Raw genomic sequence first — 27,315 nt, forward strand, 5'->3', positions numbered from 1 at the left:
ACCAAACAGCAAGAGCGTGCGCGCAGTTTGCCTCGCCGGTGTCGATCATTCAGAGAATGAAAGGAGAGCGACAAAAGCAAAAAGACAAGTTATCAGCAAACAAGTCCCCTATTTCTCCCTCGTTATTACCCCAATAATCCTGAAAATAGAGCAAATAGGACGTCCTACACTAGTAATGCACGTGGCTTCGCATGCCATTAAAACAACAAGAGGCCGAAATGGAAAAGTTAAGTCACCTTGCGGCTAGGAAATTGAGAGTACGTATTCATGGTGGTACGTCCATGTTATCTCGTCATCAGCAGTCAGTATAGTTCTGTACTATATACTATACGAAGAGGTCAGTCTTCCAAGGTCTTGGATTCCTCGACTAAAGCAACTAGACTATTCCGGTCGCGATCATCGACAACCGGTCAAAGCTGAGTTACATAGTTGAAAATTTAAATCATAGATTTCAACCGCTATGTATTCGTCTGCAACATTGCAATTTAAAAAATCAGAGCGTCGCTGATCGTTGTCGAATATTCACTGCAACATTGATTTTAATCGCAACTATTATGTTATTGTTCGGCTCGGGTTTGTACACGTCCAATATACTTACCAGAGTACATTGGGCTAGAAAAACCCAAGGAATTGTCGTGCAAAACTCTAATGTGCATCAAAATGGTTTAGATGCACAAATGTTACGACTATTGATTCCGCGCATGCTGACTAGAGAATATGTCGTGATTCTTCATATTCGCGATTCGATTCACTTTCCACGATACCTGCCACAAGTATTGCGCCGTTGATTGGGAGAGTCAGCAGCACAATAGCGACAATGATGGTAGATAAAGAGCCATTGTTACTAAATTAGGCTAACACGACATCGATGTATAGTATTATTGACATTTTGTGTCACTGATGTAGTGCACACCGCTTGATCGTTGAGAACTGATCAACCATCTAAGGCAGGGTCTCATCGCGCTTGAAACCTCTGCCACCGATATTGTTTCGCAACTACTAAACCTATATACAGAGAGTTTATAAACACCGGCACCGAACGTCACAAATGTCGCTGCAACTACCGGGGATAAATGCCGGTAAGCAGGATATATTAGTATGTGTGTGATACCGTTCACGCGATAATTCCAGCCTACAGTCAGAGTTAGCTATAGAATTCATGGACTCCTGACTATATTGCGCAATAATGAAAAAATATATCGAGCCACACCAGTATATACTACACAGGATGGCGATGGGGTGGGCGATGTCTCGAAACACAGAACGCTGATGGCTACGAAAGAGCTAAGAGATTCCAAACTCTAATTAATCCCATCCGATGACGCGTCGGAATAAATGTTTTAACGCGATGAAATATCATGTTTCGAAGGTCTAGACTTGAACAGAGCCATTTTCTCTTTTTGTGCGAACCCCATCCAGAATCAGCCATTGCATGGTTCGCGTGGGTCACTTTCAATGACCAGGTCTGGCAATCTGCTGCGTCGTCAGTACATGGCACACAGTGGAGATCGCGAGGCCTGAAACTTGTAAGGACCCAGAACCATATGTGACATTGGTGGGAGTAGAGTGATGGACAACGGGTGCCCACATCTGTTTAGACTGGGGCTGTGGGCTAGTTGCCTCCGATAAGTTACGGCTCAGTGAGAGCGTGTTTCAAGTGCGGCCACTGGAGTTCAGCAATTGCCTCGCCTGAATTTGCCGTGGTCGTTTTAATTCTGATCTACAAGATCGTTTTTCTTCTCGTAGGCTCGAATCGCCAGCAGAAACAAAATTGGGGCAGAAGTATGCCCAGTCAGTACCGAGATTACATCACACGAGGTCAATCATCGGGCTATTCAGAGGCGACCTAACGCTGATATAGTAGCAGTCGCTGTATCTATTCTAGAGTCCAGGTTTCTAGAGCCAGCCACTTGGTGTCATGTATGTTTCAACAAGCTTTTTTATGCCGTCGGCCCGGCCCCCGGCAATTGGAGTGGCCTTTCGTACAGGTTTACGAGGGAAGCAAATTCTGACGGTCGAGTGTTAGTTTTGGGATTGACGGGGGCCATTTAATGGCAATTTACCGGCAGGCCCTGGCCTATAATGGCCCCTTTAACATGGTTCCCGCCAAATCATCTCATGTTCCTTTTCTGCTCTCAATGCTCTGTTCCTGGCTTCGGGGCTGGTGGCCAATTACATTCAAGTAGCCCGGCCGTTTAGAATGATAAGTCTATAATTTGCGTCTGTTAAACGTTTCCGTGTTTCTTCTACCACCACAAGCGTTGATGATCTTCTGTTACTGGTTAAAGAGCGAGACGCCCGGATGCCTAGATGCATCTCCATATACTATTGGCTGGTTTTCATGATCGAACTGTATCTCTCCCACCCACCAGCGCAACCACACCACCCAAAAAGTCAAGCACGCTCTTGATAATGGAATGGTGGGCTGCTTGTGCTCTTTGCAGATCCACCTTGCTCGCTCGGTTATTTCGCTTTGATTATCGTGTTGACTTCTAACTTAAGCAAGATGGCCCTATCTGGCCATAGGGTCGCTGGGATATAAGAGTGATGACCACCTGGTTTTATGATCTAATCCTCTATCCTCTCCGTTCTATCTCCCCAGCTTCCGGCAAGCGTGTACATAGTCGGAAAGGAAAGAAAATAGAGACCATAAATTCTTTCATTCACCATTCTCTTTGAAAGTTCGCACGGCACCTTACTGACAAAACAAAGGATAAAAAAACGAACAGATAAGAGAACACTCGACAATGCACTTCTCTAAAATCATCATTGCCGCCACCCCGTTGATCGGGCTGTCTGCAGCCAGGCCTAACCAGCAACCATCTGACAGCATGCCTCCTTGGCCATCTGACAGCATGCCTCCATGGCCATCTGATAGCATGCCTCCTTGGCCATCTGGCAGCATGCCTCCTTGGTCATCTGGCAGCATGCCTCCTTGGCCATCCGATAGCTTCACTCCCCCACCGCATCCTAGTGGTACTCCTCCCCCAGAGTTCCCAGGTGGTAGCAACGGATACCTCGACAAACGTGAGGACGACGACCACCACCGGCCTCATCCATCTCACTCCCACCGACCCCATCCTTCTCACACGCGTCGCCCTCACACTAGCGGAACAACTAAGCCAGTCCCTGGAGGCGCCATCACTAGTCTCCCTACGGGATTCAATACTGGCTTCCTCGGCGGTGTCCCCTTTTAAGTTATGGATGAGTATGAGATCATTACGGGAAATTGAGCTATTTGAGCCCAGTAGGTACTCCACGTCTCAAAAAGTCTGTTCATTCTCGAGAATAAGTACTAACTGTAAGACAATAGCTCACTCGATATCTCGATCTGTTCAACTGGTAGTCGGTTTTCAATTTTCTTCTGCTACTTGGCTATGGTGACATTTTTTTCTTCACTTTGCTTTCTTTCGGCAGCAATGATGTTATGTTATAGATTTAAGAAAGAGCCATTCGATATCCGCTTCTTAAATCGATGTTCTTTTACGTCTTCCTGCATTTGGATAACAGGATGGGATATATCTACGGCCCGTCTAGTTAAGACCATATGTTGAACTTAACATCATTGAATTAATTGTCTTTTCAATATATTCCGACTCTCAATATGTAAAAGAAACGATAAGACTTCTAGACCAAGGCTCGTAAAGAACCAACGCTTTCAGATGCCGTAGCCAAAGCACAACTAAGTTCTAAAACAGGGAATCTTCCGTTTGTGGTCACCATTCCACAATAAGTGGGGACATTATCGGTAACTGCGCAACACTATATTTATTCCTAGTAGTTTTTATTCATTTGAAAATCTTAATAGTTGAAAGAAGGCCTGTAAAAATTGATACCACTTGCAGTCACGTGATATCAACTTGTGTGCCTAAGGCACACACTCGCCGCCTTTTTGTCGCAAACTTCGTACAAACGCGCAACGTTGCCATCAATTTTAGATGACTGTAATAAGTCAAGAAATCTTTTTTTTCTTTGGATATCAATTTAGCGCCGAATCCCCTGTTTTCACCAACAAACCCAGCGCTTCATATTGAAGACTGACAATTATCTCATGTGATCAAAGACAGCAAACAGGACAAACATACAAATATCCGATGTTCCTCCACCTTGCTGCTTGCATATGGTCGTCGATCGAAAACGCATACTTTGATAATAAGGTCAATTCACAACGCAAAAATGGATATAAGGAGACTCATATCATGTCTCATCATTCTAATTCAAGTAGCACACGCTAAACGATGCATCATGTATCTTACAGGGTGAGATCGTCATGTTCGTCCTTGTCCCAAGTGGAATCCTGATTAACTATCTAGCCAACATAACGTTGTCCCCGAGCCGTCGCTCGTATCAAACGTGACACACGTTGCTTTGGCTTTCATGCCTTCGTCGGCATTTAATGTACCCAATGCATCGAGTTGGCCCCTATTCACCACTGTTGAGGACGTGCGTGCTAAATTCCCTGAAACCACTGCGGTTATGATTGCTATCGGGGGATGGGGCGATACCGATGGCTTTTCAGTGGCAGCCGCCAGTGAAAAGAGTAGAAAATTATTTGCTCTGAATGTAAAAGCAATGCTCCAGCGAACTGGAGCAGATGGTAACTAATTCCATGCCGGTATGGTGTAAATTGTACTCTGACTCTACGTTAGGTGTGGATATTGACTGGGAATATCCGGGGTAATCTTTTTAGCTACACCACTCTTTCCAGACGCTGACCAATTTACAAACAGTGGGAATGGAGAAGACTACAAGACTGTCCCAAATACCAGGAAATCGTGGGAGATCGAAGCGTATCCTAAATTGATTTCTGAAATTCGGAACGCCCTCGGTCCAGATAAGTTGATTTCAGCGGCTGTACCAGGATTACGGCGAGACATGATTGCTTTTACCAGAGAGACTGTTCCAGTTCTCAATGAGCTATTGGACTTTTTCAATATTATGACCTACGACCTGATGAATCGACGTGACAAAGTCACCAAGCATCATACAGGCCTGCAACTATCGTTGGATGGAATACATACTTATCTTGAAAACGGGGTTCTGCATGAAAAGGCAAATCTAGGTTTCGCTTTTTATGTGAAGTGGTTTAAAACAAGCTCCCAAGGAGGGTGTTCGGTAAACCCCGTTGGATGCAAAACTGTGTTGATGGAAGACCCGGTCACAGGCGCTGATCTCGGGCAAACAGGAGCGTTCTCCTGGCATGATGAAATCCCACCAGCACTAGCCCAGTCCTTTGCCAAAGCTTCAGAACACGGCCGATATGATACGAAAGGCGGTGGGTATTACTATTGGGACCAGGTAGAAGACATTTTCTGGACATGGGATACAACCGATGCGATATCGAAGAAGATCCCGTTGATAGTCGACAAGAGTCAACTAGGAGGAGTTTTTGCCTGGGGGTTAGGCGAGGATGCTCCTCGATTCGACCATCTAAGAACACTAACACACAGCCTAAAAGAAAGATCGCAGGGACTGAGATTGCAAATGAGTGATGGATTGACCGGCGGGCTACCTCTGTCGGAAGAACACTGGAGAGAAGAATTATGAGAACCGGCTTTTTATCCCTTGAATGAATAATTGAATACGTGGCACTATATTCCGGGCCACAACTGTTATATTTGTTGGATCGAATTACTATGATATCTTTGCCTGATGGCATAGCAATGCATATGATCCATATCCCAAAGACAGTAACCTGACAGCATTATCTGGTATAGAACAGATTGCTGAGTGGAGATTAATTCAAAACACATGGAGGAACATTGCAACATCAACCTTGTGACGGACCGGTGTTCTTGGCATGAAGAGAAATGAACCATCGTGCACCAAATACGTATGAAGAGTCTGTTCCCGTTTTCAGAATTAGTAGTCTTTCTGATAGTCACAACTAAAGGCTCATCTATGAAAGAAGAGCATCAGATCTATCAATCCTTGAGAGAAGCGAACTTAGGAGCCAAGATTTTTTCAATGGCCACCTAATTACAGTAGACAGTCTACATACACGAACCTGATTGAGAGGTCAATTTCTCCAGGACTATCTCTACACCCGAGATTCCAGAATCAAAGTTGAAACAGGCCCTACTTATTCCTCAGCATCTGAGCATACTAATGTGGCCGCACGGAATAACCTACGCGGTGTGATTGGCTGGGTGATTCCGAGCTCCGAAAGCCGAGACGACATCTCAAATTTCGCAGATGCTCGAACAGCATTTGATACCGACGTGGATCGCCTAATTGGGTACTATTGCAGTAGGACGGCGACTGTAATCTGGCATTCATTAGACCTGGGGGAATATGTTCTCATTTCACTCCGAATCTGCTACCACTCGTCGGAATGGCAAGCCCCAGTCCTGCGAACCATGCCGCAAGTCAAAACTGCGATGCGACCACACCCGCCCTGTTTGTGACCGGTGCACTGCCAGAAATATGGTACAGCATTGCTTCTACCACCCTTCGCCAATGACAAAGAGACCCGCGCCTGGAAATACTGGGGTTTTAACTAAAAGTCAGGGGGACGCGTCATACCGTAGTGATGATAGATACAGGATTCACAAGGTCCTAAGTCCTAGGTAAATACTTTCCGATTCATGATTAGTTTGAAGGCTTAAACCGCTATTATTAGCTCTGCAGTTTCTAGTCCTGCACTTGCGGCTCACCTAGCTCCTACAAAATCACCAAGATTGGAATTGGCCACATCACCTGGCTACTTGGGGTCCACGAGTTATTCGGCAGTGCTTGCTGAACACCAGAAAGACATCCCTATTGATTCCGAGACTCCCATGGGAACCGTTTCAGCTGCCGTTGACCCCGAGCGTGCACAAGCCGGATTCCGTGTCCTTGCCTTGCTATACAACCTAACTTTTCTCGATCATCTAATCACCCGCTCCTACGCGAAGAAATGGTATAGAATATATCCGTCTTCTGTCATTGAAAAAATCATATCTTCCACGCGCCGGGTTTATGACAGTTTCGAGGCCACTGAGACAGAGACTCGATTGAGTGAGCTTGCTGTTCAGGTGTTTCGCAACTCGTTTAGACCTATTCCCCGGTCAAAGACGATGACTGTTGATGAGTATACCGATACGTTCACTGGCGAGAATATGCGTTGGGAGACAATTGCACTCATATTAGCCCTTGCAGGAAATTCAGTGCTCGCCTGCTATGAACAGGATCCCATTTTTGCTGACCTCAAAGGGAATGGTGATAATCAGAAGGGAAGCGCAGAAGTGAAGGACCAACTATTATCACAGGTATCTGACGCTACAAGTACGTGTCTTACATTTTGTGACCATGCTGCCTCTTCAAACGAAATACTCGCGTATGCGCAGTATACCGATGTGGTGATGAAAACACAGCAGTACGGTGACTCAAGTGAGTTTATACATCTGAAAAGGATATATTTTTTCGGGATTAATACGATTTCACTAGGCTACCAAGCATGGCGACGACTTAGTGAGCTCTCGGCGACAGTATACGCCTCTGGCCTTCACAAGATCGATGGCCCAGCTGATGAGAATTGCCCATTCTTTTTGAAGCAGCTACGACGGAGCTGCTTCGCTGCTGCATTTTTCGTCGACAAGAGCGAGGCAACTTTTGTCGGACGACCACCTTTGATTAATTTCCGATATTGTTCTCTTGCTCTCCCATACGACATCGATGATGAGGTGCTCCTTACACCAGGTGATGCTGAGCAAGAAGTTCTCAAACGTGTCGATGTCAATGGATGGGACAAGGATGGGATTAAACACCGAACGAGTATAATTCGCATTAGACTCCAACTTTCGGTTTGTCGAGAAGAAATTCTCGAGTTGGCGTTGGGGGATGGCTATCAGCGAGATGTTCCCCGCAAAGCAGAGTATGTTATTCGTTCTTTCTCCATTCTTCTAGGTTTTATTTGTTCTTTTCAATTTTAATTTTATGCTCTCCGTTTGGAACCAAAAACTAATAAGTCGAGGGCGAGCAGGGCAATTTTAGAACGTGCCAGGAAAGCATGGGAGCAATGTCCTGCGCATCTTCGATATGACTATCTCTCTCAAGAAGACCTAAATCACCCGCTTTATGATCAACATATGGGAATATTCCTCTTATATGTCGACTATCTTCACAGTCACTTTCTTTTACACCGCACAGTAGTGAAATACACTGAGGCTAGCCCAAAGCCTCTATTTGATACCGCCCGAATTTTACTTTCCACCGTCCTCCGCATTTGCAACGACCGCGAAGCTACTACCGACAGAAGTAAACAAGTTTCGTGGATTGTTCTGTACTATGGGCTGCCTAGCGCATGTGTGCTTGCATTTGAAGTTTTACGACAAACTCAAAACCCAGAGGCACATCGTCTTCCATCTGTCCACCTTCCACGATCAGAAATCATTCGTAATCTCAGTGTCTTTGTTTCATGTTTAGCCTGGGTGGCCAGCCCAAGCCCAAGTCACGGTAATTATGCCGTATGCAAGGAGGTCGAGCAGAAGCTATCACACATCCTTGACCAGATTCTCGACCCACCACGACGCATTTCTGCGCCGGTTGAAGATTTGAGTTTTGTGCAAAATTTTGCGTCCGGGTTAGAAGGGTATTTGGATTGGAATCAATTCAACAATAATGCCTATGACTTCAACTCGGATTACTTTGCATTTTAGAATTGCGCCTTCCATCATGTTGAAATGAGAAAGGTGAAAAGGGTATCTTGCATACAATTGCAATAAACTACTCAAAGTTCTATATCACACCATCCAGATAAAATCCGATGTAGAACGACGCCGTTCCTGAAAAAAAGCTTGGTGACACATTGGGCACGTGTAATGGCTCCGCAGGTACCATCTCTCCAGGCACTGCTTGTGAAAGACGTGCAAACATTTTAGCTCGTGGATCTCGTGCGTACGTTCAACCTGGTCGAAACAGATGACACTGCAATTGTTATCATTCCCTCATACATCAAATATTGAAGCCGGGAAAAGATTACCAGACAAAATTGTCACACCCCTGCGACAAACCCAATGACTCCTTAACTGTTGGCCACCATTCTCCCAATTTACGAGTCGACGAGACAGCCTCGAGCTTTTTCAGACGTTCTACCGAGTTCTTGTCGCCGTGGTCATCGCCTTTCTTACAAGCACGTCGGTTGAGGTACACTGCAAGACTATTTATTCCGGGTTAGACGGGTTTATTCCATCAAATGTGGCCGGGAATAAAGGAGCACGAACATCATGCTACAAACAAATAATAGTGCAATCCCTAAAACAGCCCCAAGCAATGCTGACACCGATTGGGCTCCCGGGCTTGTATTGTTGTCGCCGCTCGCTTGGCTATCATTGCGCCTGAATAGCGAGATCGCCAACTCAGCATGGTGCAGATCATTCATGCTGGGCTCTTCGGTTTGCAACAGGTACCATTGGTTGATCACGAGCCAGCATTCAATAGAAGGAGGATAACAAAATGGAATTAAATACAAAAATCTCCCAGTTTATAAAAATTAGATGTCAGTTTGAATATCACACAAGAAAGTAGAAAATCGGCAGGTTTGGTTAAACTCCCAATCGCTGTTCAAGTGTTAGTGGTCGCAATGCTAACAAGGCCCGTGTGCTAGGTAAGGGTCCCCCGCCTGTGCAACGGACAAACAGACCGGATTCTTCACCAGCGCCAATGAGGCCAAGTCGCATGATTCATTTTGTTCGTGTTCCTTTTAATTTAATTCCACAAGGCGGTTTTCGTTTCTCTTGGGGTTTCCGATTCATATATGACGATAGAAGGGATTCGTTCGATTTATTAAACTTCGAGACTGAGAAGTGGCGCGATAAGCGCACATGCCTGTACCAATAATGAGTCTCCTTGTATCACTACATATTATTATTGTCTAGTTAGCTCCAGATACGACGCTTGGGGCACGGCGGCGAAAGAAAGGCGATTGTGAGTTTGGTTATCGTCCAGAGGGCTCGTGATCTAGACTCCTCGGGTGGTCCTGTGGCCTGTCAACTGGTCATACCGTGTACAACTAGTTCTCTAGCCTGGCCAATCCAACAAACCTAACGGCAAATCATCGTCTCCACCTCAATCAAGCTTTCAATGCCAGTGCAGCGTTGGCGTGACTTGCTTGCTGGCAGCTTTTGTCGTAATTGACGCACTCAACTCATGGTGCAAGGATTTTTGACCAGACATCATGCAAGCACACATACTACGTTGGGGGCGGCCATCACTGAATTAATATATGGACGAGAACAGGTGTACTACTCGAAATACTCCATATTTCTGACTCGGATTCTTGACAAGGGAGATGGTTGGGGCTTCGGCATGTTCTCCTACTACGCAGAACTTATTTCAGGCCAAGACAGAGGGCAAGAATAACAGCATTCTGCGGAAAACTGTCAGACTTCGCCGCTTCCGCCTGCCCAGTGCAAGCAAACCATCAGCTATTAACTAGCATTGCTGCTCCCTCCCACATTAGGACACCCGACAGTGCGGGGATTTGACGTAGCACCGCAGCGATCGACTGCGCATATTTTTGTGGCTTCTCTCAGTAGAGCAAACGCGGCTTTAAAAAGGCCAAATGTAAAAGCCTTGAGTTTGAATTGTCTTGTTACTTTCTTTTCTTCGTCCATGTTGCTTCCTATAGACCCCGAGAATACTCCGAGAATTAGCGGTGGCGTGGCTGGATTCCCACGGCTCGTGGTGTCATCGACTCTGTGATGGCGACCACTGATTCGCACAAGCTGATCTCCGGAAACTAAATACAATAATGGTTTAGGCTAACATTCGATTCTTGTGTGAAGTCGCAGAAGCTTTTAGCGAGAGTGAAGTTACACATCATAGCTTTCCTAGCTTTGAAAGCTATACTATTGACTTGTCAATCTCGGCAATTCTCGGGTGGGCTCTGAAACTGGGTGAGAGACTATAAATACGGATCTATATAAACATGATTTTCTAAGTCCAGTACAGCATGCATACTAGGATAAAATTCCATGAAATTTCTGATTACGTTACCCTCCAACACCAAACCGCAAAATCCGTCTTACATCTCTATTCAGTTTAAATTTATAACTACGACCTCCATCGTGGCACACCTATTCAGTCCACGTAACTGAAGACCTTGGTGATCAATAGGTACCCCGGCTTTTAAAATTTGTATGTTTATTAGACAGCATTGTTGTGCAAATTTGTCGTAGTAGGAATATTTTCAACGCTTTATTCTAATGTGCTAAAATTTTAAGAATACATAGTTGAATAATTACCTATAGTGGCAGACAAGAATTCAATCGGTTCTCAGTGCTATCATAAGATCTATCTTTCTCGCAAACTATCAAGAGTCATGGAGTGTATTTATCATGGGATCATCATGATATACATTCGGTACTAGACATCAGTTGAAGCCATCCAGCAAAATGATACCATATTAAATTAATAACAACAGTTAAAGCTAGTCAAATTGATACTAGACTATGCTGTATATCATATACATCACAAGTGCCCCAAAGTATTAGTTGTTACATCATACTTTTGAATGGTTAAGAAGGCCGAAACCGCCAAATTTCTTACATTCAAGCGCTCTCACGTGGTCAGAATCTTGTGTAGCTATGGCTTCTATGGCATCCATACACCCTCATTATAACATATCTAAAGTATGTACTTCGTAACTGGATATACTAAAAATTCTTTAAGAGCGTATAATTTAGAGTTGGGATATCAACCGTAGCCAAAGGCATCATTAAATTCTTCAGAAACGTTATGTAGCCAAAGTTAGATTACACGTGATTTTGCGTCTGATCATCAAGGAAGGAGAAAAACAAGAAGCAGGAATAAAAAGAGAAAAAAGAAGTAAATTTTGAAAATAAATCTCATCATAAAAGAGGATAGCGCATTGAAAGTCATGATGTGTCTTTAAGCATAGCATTCACTAATTTGTTGCTCAATCTCAAGTAATACCTGAATTATGTAATACATATATCTAATAAACCGTTCGATGCACAACGGTCCTATATATGAACGCTTGTAGTTAGCTATATCGAATATATAAATGAATGGTCTCATACTATTGCGTCAACACGTTTGATGCAACATGTCTAACAGAAAAGGTGATACTATCGAACGTTAATTCCATGAGTAGCTATCTTGCTAGGCTCGATCACACGGTAGTCTGTTATTTAGACCACGAAATGCCCCTGCTGACGTCCCTTTCCAAGACACCATGATGGATGCAAAACTGAATGGCTGGTTCTACTAACATAGCGCTGAATAAGACTTAATTCAGCAGGCAGATGATTTGGCTCAACGGATCTCGGTGGAAGGATCGGCAACGTGAGGTGTTAGAGCCTGCACTAGTGCTTATGCTTATTTACAAAGAAGGCTTAACTTGGATATAATCACAAATCCTACGGAGTACTGCGTAATCTATTTTTCATTTAATTGGGTTTACAACCCTGGGGGGTTGCTGTGTCCCCGACACAAAGTGTTACCTACTCAGTCAATTAATGGTATAGCAAGTTTCAAATATTAAGCATGCTGCCAATATATTGGCCTCTTGATCAATACACACAGACTAATTTAAAAGACCGCCTTTCTTCAATTGGTGGACTTTTCCTCGTTTAGCATGACATCACATGTGCTTATCCTGCACAGTCACCAAAGATCCGACTTTCTCTCGAATGCTCAAACTATAAAGGTCATTGCTTCCCCCTTGCAGGTCTACTCCGTATTTCCATCTGTTTTTACACTTTCATATCAGTTTCAAAAACCTAAATATCTAAAGGCGATACGAAATCAACATGCGCATCATTTCGTTTCTCATTATGACTCTTGCTGCAGTTGCAGTTGCACAAGACTGCTGCGAAGACCCACCTGGCTGTGGCTGCCCTGACAACTGCTCTGGTGTAAGGCCCAAGTCCTGTTATATATAAGCACGGTTTTATCAGAGACTCATTCTAAATCTAGGACTGTGCTGGTTGTTGCCCGGCAGAGAATATGCTCAAGCTCAATTAGCTTACTTCGTGAACGGCTCTTACGAAACAGCGGTTTTGAGTTGTAATCGCCTGCCATAATATGTTTTTCTCGGTGCATCTCTTTCTTGGGTGACTAGCCTGATTACCGTCTTTCGACATGGATGGTGCGACGATATGGTTGGAGATTAGCCCCGTATGATCTCAGCATTACGAGCCTGGCAGCAACTGATATTACTGTACCTTCTTAGCCATTCATCTGGAATGTCAATACGTTAAATATCCAAATTCCTTTCCCTCTCGATCCTGTAGAATCTACGTAAGAGAGTCGCTCCTTAGGGTTAGGGTAAGGGCACGGTCTGCTAAGTCCGCGGATATAAATCACGTGTCTCGTTGCTCCGCCCACCTCCATCCAGAAGCAAAGAACCCACGACACGGGGTATCAATTGTTTTATCCCATTTATCCATCTAGTGCCTATGAATTCTCAAGCTTCTATGTCAGCCGTCAAGCGAACTTATAAACCAGCCCGGCGCTTCCGTGTCCCACTGTCATGTGACTCCTGCCGCACTAGAAAGTGCGTATCAATCTTCGTCTGTATGACCAATGCTGACGCAGTTAGACTAAAATGTAACCGTGAGAGACCCTGCCAGAACTGCACAGTACGACAGGAGCAGTCGGATTGCAAGTACGAAAATTCTAAAAATGCATATCCTCTCACAGACCGCCGTGATGAACATAAAGATAAAATGCAGCAACGAATAGATCACTTGGAGGATCTGGTGAAGAAATTTATAACAAAGAATGAAAGAGTGCCGCCATCTAGCAGCAATACGGTTTACAGTTTCGAAAATTCAAAAAAAGGGACCAAATATGCTATCCCTGCCGTAGAGTCTGATGTGTCATATAGTACCGATACAACAGTAATAGATGAAGCGCATTCCGTATATGGAGGTGCGAATGATTGGTATGATGTGTTGCAAGAGGTATGCTTGTCTCTTATAAATGTGAATACAGCGTACCTCAACATCCAGCTAATCATCCTTCAGATAAACAGCCTCAAGAGGATCTGGAATCAAACGCAGGATGATCAAGTGTATTACCAAGACATACACCCCAGTATCTCGCACAATGTTGACGGATCGAGTCTACTCTTTGCTCAGGTCAAGCCGATAGAAAAAATGGAAATTCTATCAACTTTACCACCTAAATCTGAAATTGACAAATTGATATGCCTTTTCTTTGATCGCACGACATTCCCTATATCAGTTCCTCGTGAGCCAAAGCCCTATCCACATGCACAGGACTAGCATCTCACATCTTGAACAGCTATTCTACATGAGCCAACCTTCATGCGCGAAGTAAGTGCCTCCTCCATCTTCACCCAAATCTTGGCGTACATATTCTCCTTGCTAACGTCATAGTTAGTATTCTACGCACTGGAAAGACCCTTCGGAGACAAGCATTATATGGCTAGGTCTTCTTTTCTCTATCCTTGGCATCAATATGCTTGCTTATCATCGATTTGGTGAACCACCGGAGTATGAGGGAATCTCAGAGTCACTTTTTCAACTGTACCGGATGCGAACGGCTCAATGTCTATTAATTGGTGACATTGCCAAATGCTTACCATATACACTAGAAACATTGCGCTTCAACGCCACCGCAGAGCTCAATCGTCGAGAGGATAACAGCCGTGGTCTCTGGATTATGACAGGTGTCATTGTTCGAGTAGCAATAAATATGGGCTACCACCGAGATCCTTTTCAAAATTCCACGCGCTCCTCCATCTCGGCTTTCCATGCAGAGTATCGTCGTCGAGTCTGGCTTTCCGTGATAAGTATGGATAATATGGCCTCATTCCTTGGCGGATTTCCTCGCATGATTCCTGCCATTTACACGGATACTGCTGAACCGCGCAATATTTATGACTGGGAGTTATCCGACTGCCATGATATCAATCTTCTGCCGCCTTCAAGGCCGCTAACGGAGCCCACAGCCGTGACTTATTTGATTATCAAGGGGCGTCTATCACAGGCTCTAGGTCGCGTTGCTGACTTTAATAGCAATCCCCAGTTGACCTATGACGCCGTTCTTGATATTGACAGCACTTTACGCGAGGTACATCAATGTATACCAAACCACATGAAATTCAGCAGTGATACAATGAACTCGATTAAATCGTATAACGAAGGAACTTACATGGACTTTTCAAACTTGAATCTCGAAGTCATGTACCACAAGGGAATGTGCACACTACATCGGAAATTTATGGCTAAGGGTAGACAGGACCCTCGGCACAGCCTTTCCCGGAGTAGATGTATCTCCTCAGCTCTAGCTCTCATTGGCTGCCAAAACTTGTTAGGGCCATCGTGGTACCAGTTTGCGCATGTTAGGCAAACAATCACTCTCGCTGCCATGGTACTGTTTCTAGAGCTAGAACTACGACGGCGAGGTTCAGCTAATGTCGATGTGTCTTCCCATACCAGCTCCGCTTTATTACAAGCGTTGGAAAAATCTTGTGCTCTATGGGAAACTACAAAGAGCTCCTGTAGTGAGGCTTGCAGGATACATAACATTCTTTCCAGAATGCTGTCAAGCTTCCAAACTGTTGAAGCTTTGTCGAAGATCAGCGATGCTGCTAGTAATACTGATATTGGTCTATCTCAGAAGATAATAACCCCGGAACCATCTTTAGAGGAGTTTCCTGCATCGAGGAAGGCTTCCTTACAGCTGATAAATGGTATTGATGGTATTCCTTGGGAGAAGGATTTCTTTGCGATGCCGAACGAGATGGATTTTGATTGGGTCAGTTTCTTGACATTTAATTCAGTTAAGCATACACTGACAATGATACAGAATACTTGGGATTCATTCATCGAGGAAATGAATTTTGAAGATAGAACCATACTTTAAGGCTATATTCAGCATCGCGAACCCACGCATTCCTGCGATGAAAGAAGACCAAATGCCCACTTTTTTTTAGGAGGACTTATGAGGGTCGCGATTATAAGCCTCCCTAACGTAAAGAATTTTCCAGAAATTTATGCTCAAGTGTCGTATTCCAAGCCCATATTTCCAGCATTTGGGGCTTTCATTGAGAGTTCATTACTGATTAGATAATAATATGACACCGCTTTTGCTTGAATAAAAAATGGCGAGCGAGTCCCTCTATAACCGTCTTATTTGGTTACTAATTTATTATTTGCGCAATAACGTTCCAGGGATCGTATGTAATCATTTTTCCATGACTAATATACATTACCTGCCTCGCCTAGCTTCGTAGCTAGTTGCATATACTAACTAAAACCAACTAAAGAGCAGGGCTGACCAGCTGGGTGCAGTCCGGCCACCGCTGTCGCAGCTGAAACGACGGATCGGTCGGCTGCTTGTTTGATGTTAGCAAACATTCCGAGTCAGGGCAGCCGGAATGAGCGAAAGTTATTATGATTCTAAGGGATAATATTATGCTATTTATATGTATAACCATTGCGTGAAATTCGCTTGTCGAAACATACGTGTAAGGGAAAAAATGTGCCGGACTAGAGGAATTTCATGTAAGCTGCCATTCATACGATGCATTGTTAGAAGTTTGCCGTTGATTGTCGTAGTCAGATCCCGCTGTTTTCATGTAAAAAAAATAGGGAGTAGGAATTAACCGAAACACCAAGCCCTCCTTGTACCCTAACTTTTAGCCCATATCCATCTAAAACTCCAAGTCAATCAATATTCATGGGTCAAATATAGATGTGAAAATAAAGCCCTGCGACCGGCGGAGGGATTATAATGTGAAGTGAACACCTTCCTGGTCAAATTGAATATCCAGGTTACTCTGTACACCATGCGGCCAACAACCACTCAGCGAACTGCTTCGATGGACTGTTAACAAGCTGGTGAGGGCTCACCCAACTGTAGTCATATCGATCGTGCAAGGTAGCCATCAAATGATGAAGGCGATATTGCTGTGAAATGTTGTCCGTAGCTACAGCATATGAAATGGCGTTTCTCAGGGCATTTTCGTCAACATATTGTCGTTGAAAATCAACACCTAACAGCAAAAGCTAGTTAAGATAGAAATCCAAAATATAAAAGATAAAAATAAAAGTTGAAAGAGAGAGGATGCATACCACAAGCCAGTTCCGCCATAGTCACAATATCACCTACTTTCATTCTCTCGGCTGGTAAGAAGAATTCCCTCGGCCAGTCAGGAAGATCAAGCGCAGCAACAACGTAACGAGCCACATCTTCGGCTGAAGTCATGCGTACATAAACTTCATTGGAATGGCTAAATGGAATTATTGCCGTTCGTTGTCTGAGATTCACAATATAGTCTCCTTCTCCAGAAATATGCGTTCCAGCGCCAAGCTGCAGCGATGCCATCCCTTCGGGGTAGAACCTCTCGTAGAATATGCCACAGCTAAAAACTGCAAACTGCATGCCATATAGCTCTTGCTTCTCGACTAAGAGAGAAAGTGCGTGCTTTTGCCCGCGATCAAGAGGGTCACTTGTTGACGGGCGCTGATAAAGAGGGCCTTCGAATTCGGACGGCACAAAACGCCGTACATGTACTTGGGCAGCAGCATCGATGAGAGAGTGTTGAGCTTGGCCGGATACGGTCGATATAACGGTGTCGACGCCCACGAGCTTATACCGCACGTCGTTGAGGTTACCGTAATCCACAGGGAGGACTTGCCACCCTTTTGCTGTAAGGCCGGGGTTCGGCTATGTGTCCATTAGCTATGAATCTATGATGGCATATCGCAGATATAACAAGAACTGACGTTGCGTGATAGGAAGAAAAATTGGTGGCATGTCTGCGTCGATATATAGTGAGCGATGTATTGTGCGAGACCACTCGTCCCGGCCAGTGCAATCTTAATCATCTGGTACAACGAAGGCGGACAAACAAAAATTTATTAAAAAATATTTTCTTTCAGAAATTGGCGAGATAAAAGGGAAACGAATGGGATGCCAATTCCTAGAATGAACGACATGGAGGGGGGGACAACAAAATACTGAAAAAATCAAATAAGACAGCCATGAAATGAAAAGTTTCCTGTCAAGTCAGCAGGACAGCGCTTCTGCCTGCTGAAAAAGACACGAAAGGTGTTGTAGAATAATACAGCACTAAAGAAAGGGAAGACTAGAATAAAGGAAAACGGATAGAGTGAAGTAAAAATTGTTTGCAGATAGAGGCAGGCATGATAAAATATAAGTCTCTTTTACAATTTCAGGAATAGTACGGAACAAAGATTCTTAATGAAATTTCCACGGCTCATTTAAACCTACATGACCCCCAACCTGATATGGTCAAGAGTGTCATCTGCACCACAGCAGTGGGCCCGTTTGAGGGAAGATTGCATTTCAGTCTTCGGGAGTTAGTCGAATACGTACGTATACCACTGGGTCTGATATTCTTTTTCATTGGCCAGGAAGAGCGCACCTTGGTATTCTTTGTGCATTTATGGACAGTTTGAGCTTTTCATTGGTACAATAATTAATCAAACCAAGAAACGGTCGAAAGACCATCGGACTGCCGCCTCGTCGAATGAGGAGGCAGAAACGAGGTATAACTAGTCAGCCCATGAACAGGGTTGTTGATCATCTCACCCACTCCGCCCTGACCCGGGTGTTAGGTAGTGGGCACTGGAACTTGGGGCCCCCTTTGGACGATGAACGGGGAGAAAGTCAAAGTCATCGGGCTGAAAGCGGGAATACCGATTCGCAGGGCCTTTTCTCCTAGCTCGAAGAATCACTTTAAGAATAATGGAGGGGGGAAAGACGGGCGTGCAAAGCCGTCCATGTTAAATGAGCCGGCCTGCCAATATGGACAGGAGGGCGATGACTGATTAGTCCCGCGGACCAATTGGGCCAACCCTTTTTTTCCAACGGGCTTCGCCTGGCGTCGCACTATTGTTGTAGCGGAGGCATGCCGTAGCCTAGCAATAGGCTCGATCCGGATTCCGTCTCATGAAAGAGGGCTGGAGCTGGAGCTGGAGCTGGAGCTGGAGCTGGAGGGGTTGGCCGTTGAATTCCTTCAGCCCTTCCTAAACTGGCGGTCTGACGGGTGGGCCGTCTTTCAGCCGCATCTTCTGAAGGCCAAAAGCGGCATAGACCATGTTACCATGTTACCTGCGAGTAGTGTGCACGTAATCGAAATAAGAATGTTTGATCTTAGGCCTGGAGCAGCTCACAGTACACTGAACAGGATATCACTACCGTGCAAGATCAGGTTCTGCGAGTGTGCCAGCCAGGTTGCCCAACTGTGCAGATGTCGACGGAGTCTGTGTGAGGCTTGTTCTACGAGGCCATAGCGATCAATTAGTCCCGGGTCACGCACTGAGTATCATCGATCATAGCACAGTCTGTGAAACGAGCAAGTGGAAGCAAAAGTGGCCGAGTGGGAGGATGTTTCGCAGGCAGCCAGACGGCAAGGCAGCAAGGCAGATTCCACACGTGACGCGGCGGAGACGCCGGATCACGGGACTCCGCGTCAGTCACGTGTCCTCAGTCGCGCGCAAAAGACTCGCCGTCAAGTGAGTGACTTCCCATTCAGCGATCCCAGACGAGTATTCGCGACATTGAAAGCCAGCGAATTGCGAGGAAGGAACGAGTGCTAGCCCTTGTGCTATTACTTACTATACAAGAAGAGGACAAACCCCCCCACGCGCATGGCGTGGTTCAAGGAATGAGGGGGTAATGGTGTGCATGCACTCTGTAGTCTCGTAGCATTAACCAGCGGAGTGGCTCGTCTGAGTAAACCACCCAGTCGGACAGGCGAGCGGATTAAAGGCCACATAACAATGTAATGATAATGATCAAGGAAGACCAAGACAGTCCCGATGGCCATGTCGGGAGCCGCGCAGAAAAAGGCGCGTCGCGGGTCCCCATAGGTATAGACCGTGCAGGCCGCGTGCAACACCGCCCACGCGAGTAATATTCCACTCACGGCACGAAGCACTCACTAACTTCCTCCTGGTACGTGGTGCGTGTGGGATTTCTCTTACCATCACCCACACCTCTAACCTCAACGAGCTCCAACATCGACGACCATGCCTACGCTCGGCTCGTCGTCGACCACAGCTGGTTCATCTTCGCCATCGCAGACTCAGGTCTCCGAGCCCGCCAACCTCAACTATGCCTTCCTCATTCATTCCCAAAAGACCTTGACCCAGAATCTACCGCCTCGCGTTGACAACAAGCTACTGGCCCGGCAAAAACGCAGGCGTACGAGGTAGGCCTGCTGTACTACTTTTATCTCACTGGCATGCGCTAATAGCGTCCCTACGTAGTCCCGAAGACCATGCCATTCTGGAGGCAGAGTACAAGACGAACCCCAAGCCTGACAAAGTCGCCCGCGCAAGCATAGTCAGTCGAGTGGCTCTAGGCGAAAAAGAGGTGCAGGTACGCGTCCGACGCGTCTTTCTCGCAAAAGCGATATTGTGGTCTCGCTAACGAAGAGCTCCTAGGTATGGTTTCAGAACAGACGACAGAACGACCGACGGAAGTCAAAACCTCTAGAACCACATGAACTCGTCGGACCCCGTGCTTCCACCAGCAATGCAGACAGTTCACCAGACAATCGGAACTCGGGGCCACCAGAGCCGAGCTTCTCGTTCGGAAGTGTTCCAAGTGACGATCCAGTCGGGTATCTAGATGTAGACGGGAAGGCAAAACTAGATGCCAGCAAAGTGCCTGCGGATATACTAGTCAGTAGCAGTGATGGGCCAGAAGTAGACCTTCCAAGCTCTCAAGTGCACGGCGAAATACCCTCATCCCAAACAACTCGTTCACTCTGCCACCCGTCTGAGATTCTGCAGGAGACTCCGCAGGAGCTTTCACTTGACATTGTCGACCACAACAAGGCTGTCGGAATTTTGGCAGAGCTTACAGGTCTGGGAGTGGAGTTGAATCCAAGAAAAAGGGCATTGTCCACCACTGACGCTGTGCCACAAGCGATCGATGTTGAACAGCCGCGAAAGGACTTTAAATCCCCCCCTTCGCTTCGCATTTCCATGTCATTCGACGGGGAAGCCCTTGTCAGGCATGATGGGGAGCCGACGCCATCCCCTCCGAAGCCGCGTACTGCGGTACGAATCTCCCTATCTTCAGATGGTGAAGCTCTAGTTCGCGGTGAAGACGAGCCATCGCCCTCTAAAAACCGCATGCGCATGATCCCCAGTCGTACCAACCGACAATCTGGACTAAAAAGAAGTACAAGTGCCGTTACCTTTGGTTCCTCCCAAATTATAACGGACCGAGAAGGGTTTAACAGACTCTTTGGGCGATCTCGAGACGCTCGTATGTGGGAGCTTTACTGCGACACAGATGCCCGAAGTGCGTTATCAACCCCAGGAGGCTCTCAGAGCGGAAATTCAGCACCCACACCGGGACTTAATCGATCGGGAAGCAATCGATCGCTTGTCCGAACGAACTCGTTTTCCAAATCCTTGTGCTCTACCCGGCCCGAAGCTGAGAGTCATTCAACGTCTGTCGAGTATTCAAGCAAGAAAAGGAGGAAGCTCGGCCGTACCGTATCTTCTTTGGGGCGATTGGAATCGGTCCAACGCGTCGTATTAGCAGATCACAGTGCTAAAAAGCCGGTTCTCTCGGATGGAAAGACATTCAAGGACTATGCAAAGGAAGTCGATTGGGAAGCAGGCGATTCGGATAAAGAAAATTGGGTTCCAGGCACACAACAGCGGGCAATGCCAGGCCGTCACCGTAGGGTAAATTCTCATGCTCCTCGTCCCGTGCTGAGGGTTAATGGCGTACGAAAAAACACCGCGGTTGACGATCTGGCACTAGCTGCTAACGGGAAACGTGGTCGAGTGTCGCGTGGCGGGCATTGTGGCAACAAGGAAAATGAACTCTATCATCCTGCCAAAATTGATGCCGAAGTGGCTGCGTTCATGTCCAAAACGAGTTCCTCCAGTCGAGAAGAAGATTTGGATTGCATACAAGGACTATTGTCTTTGAGTCAAGGAGCATGGAAGTGAGGCTGTGGTTAAGGGCAAACATTCATGTCCATGACCAAATCTAACGTAGTTTCTTTCCTTTGTTTCTTTCCTTTGGTTCTATGTATTTTGTCGCGCTTCATGATGCCTCGAGAGCTGATGTGGGATCTCTGGTGGTTGTACAGTCTGCAGCGAGCGAACCTCACCCTTTGTCTTCTTTTCATCTGTACAATTACGATGAGATGTAAATGGTGGCAATGAATGAATACGATATTAATATTATTCCAGTGCTGGCAGCGAAGTTGATTGGATGAGGGGCATTGCCCCTTGCTGGCGATGCGCCAATGAGTTAACTAGTAGTACTATAGTATGCCTGCGCCAATTCCGCAAGATATCACACTTTCACTTTTGCTTTTAGAATTCCCCCATTTTTAATGATTGTGCCATCTGCATGTCGATAACAATACCAAGCAAAGCCTCGCTAATTCACCTTTGACCATGCCGTTGATTTTTTTGTCGGAACTTGATTCAATGACACTTCCAGTCGCTATTCGAAATGTCCCTCTACCAGTGCTTGCAGCATGTCCACAATGCAATCGAGTTTCTTCCCAATCACTTTTGATTGGTGGACTTGGGCCGCCGCATAGGCAAGCAGGACATCGTTATCAGAGGCCTTTGGAGCCTGGCTTCCATGGACATGCTCAACTTCGCTGTAAGCATATTCAGAGCTATGGCTCTCCTCCTGAATAGAATCTTCAAAAAGCTTTAGTGGCTTTCTGATCTCGGCATCAAGTTCCCCATGCGGAGAAGCTTTACCCTTCTGCATCTAGTCAGTTATACAATTTAGCAAGTCGAAAGCTAGAGTATACCAACATGGTGGTGCAAGCCCCCGGTTTCGTCTTTTGGCTCCCCATGTCTTAGCTGGTACCTCTAGTGCTAATGACTGGAGGATGGAGAGAAGAATGAGCGTCTCGCAACTTGCAAGAATGCTACTGAAGGATTTCTGCAAATGTCGTATGGGGTGAAGGTGAGAGAAGAGAGTGAGAGCGAGGGTGAGGAAGGAGGGGAAAGAGGGACAGAATGAAGGATGGAAGAATACAGAAGAACTTTGCGAACGATGACGACGACTTGGGCTCGTCATATGATGTTCTTTTGTTGATGGCAAACGAGGAAGACGCCCGCCCCTTCTCTATCTACATTGTCTATATTGTTTACATCGCTGACATCATTCACGGCCAGTTCCTCTTTCTTTTCCTTCGGGCCAGCCCTGACCAGGCACCCGGTAGGCTTTCCCTCGGTCAGCCCACTGTCTGCTCGCTTCTCCATCGTCCAAGTCGCAGTACCCGAATGTCTGGCAGTTACACATCTTGGGCTCGAGACAGTTCTGTGCGGGCTTGCCAAATATTACTGCATCTAGATCAGTCTACTATCTAAGACCGACGAACCAGTGTGAAGCAGAATCCAAGTTTGGATATTGTACGTTCGGGGCGAGACAACTTACTGTGCCATGTGTATTCTAGAATTTGTCCATCAACCTCGTCCTTGAGCGACCTTTCTATCGACCACTATCGATATTTGATATAGTCTTCTCTCGGTCTGTCCAAGATCGTCTCCCGAGATATTGCAAACTGGTTACCTGCCGGTATTGCGACCACCTCAAGACAAGTCCACACCCGGAAACAACTTCGTGAATTCGAAGGGTACTGCACTTTGCTCATCACCCTCAAGATCTTCTCCAACGCAACTACGTTTTACAAATTTGGCTACGCCTCGGGGATAGTTGGGAGCCTTTTCTCATTGGCCGTGAGGAGTGAATTCTTTCTTCCAGTCATGCTTCGAAACTGCTTCTTTTTCCTTTTATCGGTTCATCAATTAGACAGTAAAATGTTAGATATATAGAACACTTAATCAGGTCCAGTGACGCTAGAAATCCGTCGCCAGGACGGTGTATACAAAATTAACAACTCTATGGATGCAATGGAACAAGAAATAAGAATGATTAACAAATCAGTGCCTTGGGCACCTGGATTGGATAGAGAAAGAGAGGCTATTGCGTCCATAATGCTCTTTCTGCAGGGGCTTTCTTATATACATATCTACGGCATATTTTTAGAGACAAGAAAACTATTCTATGAAACATGCGGCGATAAACAAAGGGCATGCAAAATCACTAGTCGTCAAGTAGAGTGCCCAATGGTAAAACGAATCAAAATAGAGAAGTATGATTGTCGGCTGCGATTGGCTGGGCCAGCTCGTAGACCTACACTGCACGGCCTATGGCGATCAAATCAAGCATTCTCTAGTCCATTGAAGAATAAAAAGTATAAAAAGTAACAATAAAGTGATAACGGTATCCTCATTGTCAAGATTTACAAGATACCTGCCCAGTATTGTATACTCATACATAATCAGCGCAGGTTGTGCTGGGGCCTGAGGAATCAGGCCCAAATAGAACAGTTCTAGCCCTGGTGGGTCTTGTTGGAGAAGAGCTGATTCGCTGCATGAGGGAGATGCCAGCCGGTGATTGGGTGCGTGAGAGGACCAATCACAGACCGGACAGAGACAACATGTGTGGCTCTTAATAACGATTAATTAATTATGAAGGTAACCCTCTCTCTTTTCTTCTTTTTCTGTGCCCCGTCTCCTCCAGGTATGCATATCCAACATCAATATCATCATCATCATCATCATCTTCTTCTTCTTCCGGCACGTTGCGCAACTGCTCAAAGCCAACCTGTTTCAGTCTGCACCGTGGGGCCCCGTCACAAGATCCGATTCTTATCAGCCCCCCCCCGTATCACTGTCACCAATAATGTGAGTGGCACATTTCCCCTCTCATTCTTGATTTTTGCTTTTTCCTGCATAATCCGGCTCTGTCGGGGCGTTTGTGTCGCCGATCCTGAGGCGTCCGTCGATGTCATCCATCGCCTCATATCGAAGCAAGGGCAAGGGCCAGGGCAAGGCACCGAATGAGAACGATGCCCGTCGCTGGAACTGTGCTTTGTCGCGGTAGCCGCGGAGCTGCCCACGCTTCGAGCTTTGTTTCGGTGGAATCGATGCAGTCAGATGGGCCCGTATGCAATTGACGTTCGATCCTGCGGGCTATCGGGCTGTACCTGCCTGATCCATCGTGCGTGTCTGCACGCCAAGCGCCAAACTGGTCTTGAGGTTATGCTGTATGCATAGCCATGGAAGCATGCTTCTTGGTTACACGCTGCCCTAAGCTACTGGTCTTTCTTCGCTTCCAGGGAGCTCCGAGGCTTCATTGTTGTGAAGAATACCAACAGAAGAATTGCCTTCCTGAGAACGATTTTCATCCAGCCTATCTCAAAACATATCTATCCAATACCCTACGTTGAGACCATTTGAACCTTGACCTACATCACGGCCATCAACAGCAGCTACAAATATGGAGTGTAAAGCTAATAGATTGGCCCAGCTTGCCCTCCAATTCAACTATCCGATTCCTCGAAAACACCGTGCCAGTGCCAATCCAGCCTGTGTCGGTCGAGAACTACCACTTTCCGCCCACGTGTACTATCTAGCTCTCATGGGCAAGATTCCTCATGTCGGTATCATAGGTGCCGGGGTGTCTGGGCTTAGGTGTGCCGATATCCTGGGCCAGAATGGTGCCAAAGTCACGATTCTGGAAGCGAGAGATCGGATTGGAGGCAGGGTATATATAAATATATATATTAGCTCCATTAGGAAACATCTGCTCACTATCTCTTGCAGATAACGCAGGCTGAAGTTGGTGGGAACTTGGTTGATATGTTCGCTCTCCATTTCGACTTCTGCTAGCAGAGAGAGTTAACAATTTACGATAGAGGCGCAAACTGGATACACGGGACAGAAGGGAATCCTGTTGATCAAATAAGCAGAATATCAGACACGACAACCTGCGAATGGGATGGTCGAGAGACAGTTTTTGATTCGTCTGGTAAGTTGCTCGACGAGGCCACCACTATAAAAATTGCAGAATGGATGTGGACGACAGTCGACAAGGGTTTCGACTACAGTACCAAATCTAAAGATATTATCCCACCCGATATGAGTCTTTTTGACTTTTGCTGCCAGCAGCTCGAAAAGACGAATTTCACTCCAGAAGAAAAGTTAGCGTGTCAGGAGTTTGCGAAATTCTGGGGGGCATACGTTGGTGAGCCTGTTGAGCGACAAAGCATGAAATTTTTCTGCCTAGAAGAATGCATAGAAGGGAGTAAGTGGCTCAAAATTTGATACAGTTCTGGCTTTCATAAAACTTACATACTGCAGCGAATTTATTTGTGGCTTCAACATACAAGAACATTCTAGCACACATCTCAAAATTAGCCCTAAAACATGCAGACCTTCATTTGAACTCACCTGTGATCAATATCGAGGCATCACAACGAGATTTTAATATTGACCGTCAAATAACCGTCACAACAGCCGGTGGGCAAAAATATCATTTCGACGACGTGATTGTCACGTGTCCATTGGGATGGCTCAAGAAGAACAAATCAGTCTTCAAACCGTCTTTATCTCCTCGCCTTTCTTCTGCTATCGATAATATTTCATACGGCAGGCTTGAAAAGATTTATGTCACTTTCCCACGTGCCTTTTGGCATATTCCCACCGAACGCAAATCTATGGGTGGTATTGGAATATCAGTTACAAATGGGCCGGATATTGTCTTTGACAGCAACGCAGAAGACTATCCTCCAGTACACACACAATGGCTACAACCAAACTATGTTAAGGCTCCTTCAACGGAAGGAAGCTGGAACATGCAGTGTGTCTCGCTTGCCGCTCTTCCCCCGAACTGCGCCCACCCAACACTCCTATTCTACATCTACGGTCCCTGCGCTGCCTATGTTGTGTCGAGCATTAAAGATTTAGAAGAGTCGTCCCTAGAGTATGACGAGTTTCTCGACAATTTCGTCCGTCCGTTCTACTCACTTTTGCCTGGCTACTGCGCTTCATCGAATGACTGCAAACCAACTGGCTTCCTCGCATCGAAGTGGATTTCCGACGACTACGCCGGCAATGGATCATATGCGAATTTCCAGGTTGGTCTTCAGGCTGGTGATAGAGACATTGAAACCATGCGCATCGGCATGGGTCCTGATCGCGGGATATGGTTTGCTGGGGAGCATACGGCTCCTTTTGTTGGGCTTGGCACCACAACAGGTGCCTATTGGAGTGGGGAGCGCGCGGCAGGCCAAATATGCGATCTTTACAGCTTGGGTCAGTTGGGACTTGGGATAAGGAAAGATGACTCGCTACCAATGGGATCAAATTCGGGCATTGGGTCTGGGAACACGATGTTTCACAAGGGAAATAATGCTGTTAGCCCCAGAGCATCGACCACGGTTTTGGCGACTGCGGTTCAGAGTCAGTAGTAAGATTATTGTGTGATTTGCATAATGTCGGCGTGTTTGGGGCTGATAGATAA

At 46.0% G+C, this 27,315-nt stretch overlaps 8 protein-coding genes across 8 annotated transcripts; 6 read left to right on the forward strand and 2 right to left on the reverse strand.

Annotated features, from left to right (window-relative positions):
• Positions 1-2,622: 2,622 nt before the first annotated feature.
• Positions 2,623-3,592, forward strand: BGW36DRAFT_157596 (uncharacterized protein). The gene is made up of 2 exons (XM_046209558.1): positions 2,623-3,247; positions 3,314-3,592. The coding sequence occupies exon 1, from the start codon at positions 2,748-2,750 to the stop codon at positions 3,195-3,197; it is 450 nt and encodes a 149-aa protein (XP_046073710.1). The 5' UTR covers positions 2,623-2,747; the 3' UTR covers positions 3,198-3,247; positions 3,314-3,592.
• A 653-nt stretch (positions 3,593-4,245) lies between these two features.
• Positions 4,246-5,547, forward strand: BGW36DRAFT_426918 (glycoside hydrolase superfamily; the record flags this gene model as incomplete). The annotated part of the gene is made up of 4 exons (XM_046220333.1): positions 4,246-4,259; positions 4,314-4,597; positions 4,650-4,677; positions 4,731-5,547. 4 exons carry the CDS (start codon positions 4,246-4,248, stop codon positions 5,545-5,547), a joined length of 1,143 nt encoding a protein of 380 aa, XP_046073711.1.
• A 670-nt stretch (positions 5,548-6,217) lies between these two features.
• On the forward strand, positions 6,218-8,923 carry BGW36DRAFT_157723 (putative C6 transcription factor). Its single transcript, XM_046209559.1, has 4 exons — positions 6,218-6,569; positions 6,623-7,371; positions 7,429-7,855; positions 7,964-8,923. Exons 1-4 carry the CDS (start codon positions 6,295-6,297, stop codon positions 8,637-8,639), a joined length of 2,127 nt encoding a protein of 708 aa, XP_046073712.1. The 5' UTR covers positions 6,218-6,294; the 3' UTR covers positions 8,640-8,923.
• Positions 8,745-9,310, reverse strand: BGW36DRAFT_260922 (uncharacterized protein; the record flags this gene model as incomplete). Its single annotated transcript, XM_046210068.1, has 3 exons — positions 8,745-8,907; positions 8,963-9,139; positions 9,204-9,310. Coding segments are annotated over 3 exons (447 nt in total), but the record flags the coding sequence as incomplete, so codon positions are not given.
• A 4,064-nt stretch (positions 9,311-13,374) lies between these two features.
• BGW36DRAFT_377578 (uncharacterized protein) lies at positions 13,375-16,134 on the forward strand. Its single transcript, XM_046216010.1, has 6 exons — positions 13,375-13,501; positions 13,547-13,910; positions 13,974-14,199; positions 14,254-14,285; positions 14,353-15,732; positions 15,784-16,134. Exons 1-6 carry the CDS (start codon positions 13,404-13,406, stop codon positions 15,838-15,840), a joined length of 2,157 nt encoding a protein of 718 aa, XP_046073714.1. The 5' UTR covers positions 13,375-13,403; the 3' UTR covers positions 15,841-16,134.
• Positions 16,135-16,315: 181 nt separating this feature from the next.
• BGW36DRAFT_449438 (uncharacterized protein) lies at positions 16,316-17,807 on the reverse strand (the record flags this gene model as incomplete). The annotated part of the gene is made up of 3 exons (XM_046221785.1): positions 16,316-16,972; positions 17,052-17,646; positions 17,706-17,807. 3 exons carry the CDS (start codon positions 17,805-17,807, stop codon positions 16,752-16,754), a joined length of 918 nt encoding a protein of 305 aa, XP_046073715.1. The 3' UTR covers positions 16,316-16,751.
• Positions 17,808-19,976: 2,169 nt separating this feature from the next.
• Positions 19,977-21,923, forward strand: BGW36DRAFT_426923 (uncharacterized protein; the record flags this gene model as incomplete). Its single annotated transcript, XM_046220334.1, has 3 exons — positions 19,977-20,158; positions 20,217-20,328; positions 20,394-21,923. 3 exons carry the CDS (start codon positions 19,977-19,979, stop codon positions 21,921-21,923), a joined length of 1,824 nt encoding a protein of 607 aa, XP_046073716.1.
• A 3,367-nt stretch (positions 21,924-25,290) lies between these two features.
• Positions 25,291-27,262, forward strand: BGW36DRAFT_293837 (putative flavin-containing amine oxidase; the record flags this gene model as incomplete). Its single annotated transcript, XM_046211032.1, has 4 exons — positions 25,291-25,557; positions 25,617-25,654; positions 25,709-26,097; positions 26,154-27,262. 4 exons carry the CDS (start codon positions 25,291-25,293, stop codon positions 27,260-27,262), a joined length of 1,803 nt encoding a protein of 600 aa, XP_046073717.1.
• Between the last annotated feature and the right edge of the window lie 53 nt (positions 27,263-27,315).

This window comes from Talaromyces proteolyticus (assembly GCF_021365285.1).
Source record: "Talaromyces proteolyticus strain PMI_201 chromosome Unknown BGW36scaffold_5, whole genome shotgun sequence".
Lineage (NCBI taxonomy): Eukaryota > Fungi > Ascomycota > Eurotiomycetes > Eurotiales > Trichocomaceae > Talaromyces > Talaromyces proteolyticus.

Bases quoted from the DNA above. Each gene is read 5' to 3' on its own strand.
- BGW36DRAFT_157596 (XM_046209558.1), top strand. From the start codon at position 2,748: ATGCACTTCTCTAAAATCATCATTGCCGCCACCCCGTTGATCGGGCTG.
- BGW36DRAFT_157723 (XM_046209559.1), top strand. From the start codon at position 6,295: ATGTTCTCATTTCACTCCGAATCTGCTACCACTCGTCGGAATGGCAAG. The intron at 7,372-7,428 runs GTGAGTTTATAC...CGATTTCACTAG, and splicing joins ACAGCAGTACGGTGACTCAA to GCTACCAAGCATGGCGACGA. The intron at 7,856-7,963 runs GTATGTTATTCG...GAGGGCGAGCAG, and splicing joins GATGTTCCCCGCAAAGCAGA to GGCAATTTTAGAACGTGCCA.
- BGW36DRAFT_377578 (XM_046216010.1), top strand. From the start codon at position 13,404: ATGAATTCTCAAGCTTCTATGTCAGCCGTCAAGCGAACTTATAAACCA. The intron at 13,911-13,973 runs GTATGCTTGTCT...ATCATCCTTCAG, and splicing joins GGTATGATGTGTTGCAAGAG to ATAAACAGCCTCAAGAGGAT. The intron at 15,733-15,783 runs GTCAGTTTCTTG...ACAATGATACAG, and splicing joins ACGAGATGGATTTTGATTGG to AATACTTGGGATTCATTCAT.